Source organism: Nannospalax galili, unplaced genomic scaffold (genome assembly GCF_000622305.1).
Source record: "Nannospalax galili isolate Female #2095 unplaced genomic scaffold, S.galili_v1.0 scaffold2130, whole genome shotgun sequence".
Lineage (NCBI taxonomy): Eukaryota > Metazoa > Chordata > Mammalia > Rodentia > Spalacidae > Nannospalax > Nannospalax galili.
This window is the reverse complement of record NW_008327403.1, coordinates 206,789-213,541: the sequence shown is the minus strand read 5'-3', so window position 1 is coordinate 213,541 and position 6,753 is coordinate 206,789. Positions and strand designations below refer to the sequence as shown.

Here is a 6,753-nt window from a genome sequence, read left to right as displayed (position 1 = left end):
CACCATGTTTGGAAGAGGATCTCTCTTCTTCACTAGTCTGTGAGCCACCTGTCTGGACACTGAGATTCTGTTGATTCTCATGTCTTTCCCTCCATCTTCTGGTGTGCAGAGAAGTATGAACGAAAGTTGATTCATGCTCAGTGGTTTACCAGTTATGTCAAGGTGTTATCAAGGGAGCAATATACAACTTTATGACATTAAAATTAGGAAGAGATTTGGACTGAGAATTGTTATCAAATCTCAGTGCTTCTACCATCCACCATCACAGCACATAACACAAAAGCAGTTGGCTCCTGTCTGAGGCAGAAGTAAGAGATATTAACTCTTACCTGGAAATCATCCATAGCTCTTTCAACTAATAGTTTTATATGTGGCAATAACAGTTTATGTCATTGGCTGTGAAAATTGTCTGTGACTTTAATCAAGGTTGAATCCAAATTTAAATCCAATGTTATAGCTCATTCCTTGTTATATTCAACAAGGTACCTACAGAATGTCTTATTTCAATTACTGCAAAGTACTGATAAAATAAATGAGCATTAAATGAAAGAAGCAAAATGGACCATTTTACACTTTTGGTTTGATATTCTTTAACCTCAAATATAAAATTGTCTTGGAATGAATATGTACCTGTGATAATTTGTTAGCCTATGCATTCCATTATTATGGAGTGAAAGTTCAATACTTACATGAAAGAAAAAGATATTACATGTGATTGACAACCTCCTTGAAAATCAGTTGTTTGTGTAAAATTAACTTCAGTGCTTACCTGGGAATGAGTTAATGATCCCTGGTGATTTGAATTCACACTTGAATCCAGATCCTCTTCAGAGACTTATCCTCTGTTATAAACATTTATAGTGGGAGATTGTTTAGAAGCTGTAAAATCATGGCAACCTTTTATCTTAGTCTGCAGTAAATTCTCATTTCAAGAGGTAAGACTTGGTTTTGTAGGTGAATGGAGAATACTTTAGTCTTTGAAAATTATTCTGCATTAGTAAACAGTAGATGAGAAACAAGGCAGATGGACTCAAGTAATCAGGACGCAAATGGAAAAAATATCTTCTAGGGATCAGCTTATATATTGATAGTTTATATATCCATTATTATCCCAAATAATCAGTCATAAAACTCAGTTTTTGAAGAGTTCTTATTCCTTAATCTTCTTACAAAACAAGAATATAAATTGACTTTCAAAATATACAAATAAAACACTAAATAAAAAGCAAGTAAATTTATCAGATTTGAAGTGCTTTGATGGTTTGAGGTCGGTGAATATCTTGTGGAAATGCCTGCTGTGTTAATTGACGCAATGTTTGAGCATCACAAGCTCTAGACCCCGTGGACAACATGAGTACATGAAGCCGGAAATCTGAGGAGATGAAAGTCAACCTGTATCTAGCAGGTGAACCTCTGTAAACTTAACGTTTTAGGTTGAATAAGTGTTCACTACTGTACTTTGTTTACAATCACATTATTTCTCTCCACAGTTCTCAAGCAAGAAGCACTGTCGCATTAGGAAAGGAACTGGTGCATCTGAATAAATGACTATGATTGATAATGTTATACAAATTATTTGTCTTTTACAAGATAATTAGATTAATATTTCAAATCATTTGATAGAGCAATCATTTAATTAAACCGACTTTATGATTGATTTGACCAACAAAGTACATCTTTCATTAACTATCAGTGCAGAAAAGCTACCCTGTGATGTCCCTGAAATTTATATGTGACTCGAATTCTTTGCAACTCCTCATGTATAATATGAGAACTAAAAGGAATAGATTTAATCCAGTCTGCCTAGGCTTCAACTCCAATTCTACTACTATTGTCACCTTCAGTTAATTAGCAGTTTCAAATTGTATTTTATCAAGTGCACTGTGGAAATGATAAAAGTAATTCTATTAAATGGAAGTTAAAACAGAATTTCATATAAATTTTAAGTCCTAGGCTAGTGATTCAGTAAGCATTGACTCACTAAAGGCTATCCATTATTTAAGTCTTCATTATAGAATTATATCTTTGTTCATTTGAAATTATATTTATAACTATGCTGTTATTTTCAGGAGTATCATGTTTTTATTATTTATTCTTATTTTCTTGTGTGAGTATTTGCCTGCACCCATGCACACCCATATCGTGCAATGTCCACAGGGCCGGAAGAGGGTTTAGGATCTCCTGGAACTGGAATTACAAATGGTTGCTAGTTGCCATGTGAGCACTAGGACCTGAACCCGTGCCCTCTGCTAGAGCAGCCGTTGCTCTTACCTTCTGAGCTGTCTCTCCAGCCCCCATAAGTCTCACACTTTAAAATCTTTAGACATAAAAATACTTTTACTTCACTAAAACAGTTTATTTTAATAAATTTAAATGTAAAGATATACATTATTTAAAACTAATTTCTAGGAGTTAAAAAAATTAAAGATACATTCATTACACATCAATATATTATGATTGAGAGTCCATACAAAATACCAATTGCTACTCTACACTTTTTTTGCATTATGTATTTGTTGATGATAGTCTCATGTGTACATTAATAAAAATGAAACACTCTGCTTTTAAATTCTCTTATCTAATGTTTCCATTGCAGCTTTGTTCTGACAGCAACTAAACAGCCCCATGGATTGCGAGGCAGAGAGGAACTACACAGCAGTGACACAGTTCATTTTACTTGGCTTAACAGATGACCCAGTCCTTCGCATCATCCTCTTCCTCATCATCCTGTGCATCTACCTGGTGACCCTGTCTGGAAACCTCAGTACAATCCTGCTAATCAGAGTCTCTCCTCAGCTCCATCACCCCATGTACTTCTTACTGAGCCACTTGGCTTCTACTGACATAGGCATGTCATCTTCTGTCACACCCAATATGCTTGTTAACTTCCTGGTGGAAAGGAATACCATCTCCTACCTTGGGTGTGTCATCCAACTTGACTCAACTGCTTTCTTTGGGACACTTGAGTGTTACCTTCTGGCTGTCATGGCTTATGATCGCTTTGTGGCAATCTGTAGTCCACTGGTTTACTCAACCAAACTGTCCACTCGTGTTTGTGTTCAGTTGCTTATAGGGGCTTACATCGGTAGTTTTCTTAATGCTTCCTCCTTTACCCTTTCCTACTATTATTTTGTCTTCTGTCAACCAAATATAATCAATCACTTCTTCTGTGACTTCACACCTTTGGTTGAACTCTCCTGTTCTGATGTCAGTGTCTCCACAGCTGTTACCACATTTTCTGCAGGCACTGTTCTTCTGATCACAGTGTTAGCCATAGCTGTCTCCTACACCTACATCCTCATCACCATCCTGAAGATGCGCTCCACTGAGGGCCGCCAGAAGGCCTTCTCCACATGCACCTCCCACCTCTCTGCAGTCACTCTGTTCTATGGGACTACCACATTCATTTACGTGATGCCCAAGTCCAGCTACTCCACTGACCAGAACAAGGTGGTGTCTATGTTCTACACTGTGGTGATCCCCATGTTGAACCCCCTCATCTACAGCCTGAGGAATAAAGAGATTAAGGGAGCTCTGAAGAGACAACTTGGTAAGAAAATATTTTGACAGAGACGTTTGCTATTTTGTATGACTTGAAATAATATTTCATAGACATAGCAATAAGAGAAAACTGAGTATCTCTACTTGAAATATATATTCTGATAGTTAACCAGATGCAGAGTTTTATTTAGTAGATGATAGGGTAGATATTCAGAGATTAAAAGTATAATATCAGTTTTTAGTAAGATAAATTTAATAATTTTATCTATAATTAAGAATAACAAATAATTCTCTGCAAATAATACATTCTGAAAATTCAGTTTCTGCTCTATTTGCATTTTTTTGTCTTTTTTGAGACAGGGTCTCCTTGTAGCCCTAGCTGTCCTGGAACTCACTATATAGACCAGGCTGGCCTTGAACTCACAAGATCCCCCTTCCTCTGCCTCCCAATTACTGGGATTAAAGGTGTGTGCCACCACATTGTATTCACATTTTAGTTATTTGATGTAAATTTAATTTATTAACTATATAATAGTTTGTGTCCATTTTGAACAGCATCTCACTCTTAAGAGTGTACAGTAGCTATAATTATGGCAAGGTGCATTCTGAGAGAAAAATAGAAGCATAGAATAGACAATAAAATTGGTAGTGATGTATTTATTGCAGTAGGGTCACATACTGGGATGGACTTGTAGACATATACCTGTTAGACCTGCATTCCAGTCCTCTGACTTCTGCAGTCTTTTTGGGCAGTGGTGTTTCTTACAGAAGAAAAGAATGAGGTGCCCCTGGGTAATCTCATATGCAAGTAACTCCATCATTTCTTACCATGCCCTGTCCCCTCACTCTCAAGGTGTTCTCTTCTGCTTAGGGTCCTCGTCACTGATCACCTTATTGAAGAAAAATGAGAGTGTTTCAGTGTATGGCCCTCTCTGAATTCCTACACTGAGTCATAATTATCTGTATATTCAGAGACATTTATCAACTAGTCATATCCATGTGCACTGCCTGTGCTTCCACTTCATGTCCTACTCACATACCCAGTTAGCAGTTAATAATATGTGTCTTGCTAAAATGTGTTGCCTAGATGTTTGGTTCAACTCTTGTCCAAATTGCCTTTGATGGTATTTTTAGATGAGATTTGCATTTGGTACTCATCAATCAACTTAGGATATCATACATAATAAGAGTGGGCACTGTTAATTAGCAAAAGGCCTTCAAGACTGAGTTCGTCTGAAGAGGAAGGGCTTCTGCTTAACATTGGCCTCTAATTCTCTCTCTCCCTCCTCTCTTTCTTTCTATCTCTTTTCCAATTATAAATATTTTATTTATTTAATTAATTATGTTTTTATTTTATGTGTATGAGAGTATTACCTGCCTATATGTAAGTTAAGTGCACCCATGTGGTACACTGCCCTTGGAGGTCAGAAGAGGGTTTCTGATCTCCTGGAACTGGAATAAGGGATGGATGCTTACCATGGGTGCTGGGATTTGAACAAGATTCTCTGCAAGAAAAGCCAGTTCCCTGAACCACTGATCCATGTCTCCAGCCCCATTCCTCTTTTTCACTGGATGTCTCCTCTCTCCAATTTTCCCTCTCCTTTGTTCTCCCCTCCTGTCTCCTCTCCTCTCTCTCCATTACTCTCTTGCTCTGTTCATCTCTCTTTCTCTCTCCCTCTCTGTGTGAATTCCATGAGACAGTTCCTTAAAATCTTACAAAATAGATGGTGAAAATTAGTACATGCGAGTGTGCTCACATGGGTTCTTATCTGTGTGTAACCTGTGTCTATGGACAAGTGTAATACAACCCTTAACAAGCTTTCTTTATGGTCCTTAACTCACTTCCAATTCATTCCCCATGCACCGTCCATAGACATAAATCTAAATAAATTATTTGCTATGAGCCTCCAAAACATACATTTCTTATGTCCTGCAAATTTCTGGAATGATCACTGTCATGGTTAATGCTGATCATTAACTTGACAGAATCTACAATCATCTGGTTATATCTGTGAGGAATTCCTATGTTGGGTTTAGGGGGGGGGTCCCAAACTAAAACTGGGGACAGCACCGTTCTATACACTGGTACTGCATTGAGTAATGAAGAGAAAATGAGCTGAGCAGCAGCATTCAGTGCTCTCTGCCTTCTGACTATGAATGCAGTGTGACCAGCTGCCTCACAAACACCATCATCCTTCCCTGTCATCATGCATTATACCCTCAAACCGTGACCCTAATAAGCCCTTCCCTCCTATATTGCTTTACACAAGTATTTTAACGGACCAGTGAGACTGTAACTAAAACACTCATTGTTGTTTCATCTCTCATGATATTTGTTCTTGGCTTCTGAACACATAAACTCGGGGAATTTATCATTACTCCTTATTTTAAACTAGCCTGCTTTCTATGCTGCCTCAGCACCCTCATATACAGCATATCTACCTGCCTTATACTGTTCTTAGCTGGGCATCTCCCTGAGTAGGCCACACATTCTACCCTGTACATGTTTGATCACGGAGAAGCCTCTGTGAAGCTCCAGATCAAACTACTGACACCATCATCCTATTGTGCAACCATCCCAGGGCACCCTACAGGACTATTACCCCTTCTCTTCCTCACGTGTTTTCCTGCAATGCTAGAAGTTTGATGTACGTGGTGAAAATAGCTAATCTTCATGTAGTCTCTAATTTTCATGTATATCTTGTGCCTAAATCAGCTTCAATGCAAATCATCTTAAGTTCACAACATAGTAAAATTTCAATGGCTAAAAGCAACTTTGCACTGTGTAAACTATAGAGTCTAGTCACTATAAATATTTTACAGAGGATGTAAACAGACATTACAGGATAAAGGAAAGCTCAAGGTCACAGAAATTTTCTTAATAATTTGCTGTCTTTGTAAAACTAACTTTTATTGAATTTTTACAAATTTCATTATTATATGTTGATCATATTTAGATCCCATCTTTTTCCTATACCCCGTTTCTTGCTGCCCACCAAATCTCTGTACCCTAATATATGTATAATAGTACGGCCTATAGAGTCAGGTTTGTTTTCAGAAATGCTTTTCATTTGGGTTTATCCAGCCAACTATTTTCTAATTGGATGTAATGCCTGCATCATAAGATACAGCCCATATCTAACATTGATATCAGGCATTGGAAGAAAGCTTAATGCAACTGTTCTGCGAAATACTTGTGGTAAATATAGTATTAAATTTATTTGTGAGGATTTTGCTATCTTTGAAAGCATA

General features: G+C 37.4%; 1 protein-coding gene across 2 annotated transcripts in view; it reads left to right on the top strand.

Annotated features, from left to right (window-relative positions):
- LOC103730944 (olfactory receptor 502-like) overlaps positions 1-6,053 on the top strand; it is a 10,191-nt gene extending 4,138 nt beyond the window's left edge. The window contains exons 2-4 of one of the 2 annotated variants that reach the window (XM_017797441.1): positions 2,638-3,565; positions 4,288-4,309; positions 6,041-6,053. In XM_017797441.1, the coding sequence (XP_017652930.1) occupies positions 2,638-3,565; positions 4,288-4,309; positions 6,041-6,053 (963 nt within the window). Of the gene's footprint in view, positions 1-2,637; positions 3,568-4,287; positions 4,310-6,040 lie in introns of those variants that run through there. The other variant, XM_017797461.1, reaches the window with a different exon arrangement.
- The last annotated feature ends 700 nt before the right edge of the window (positions 6,054-6,753 follow it).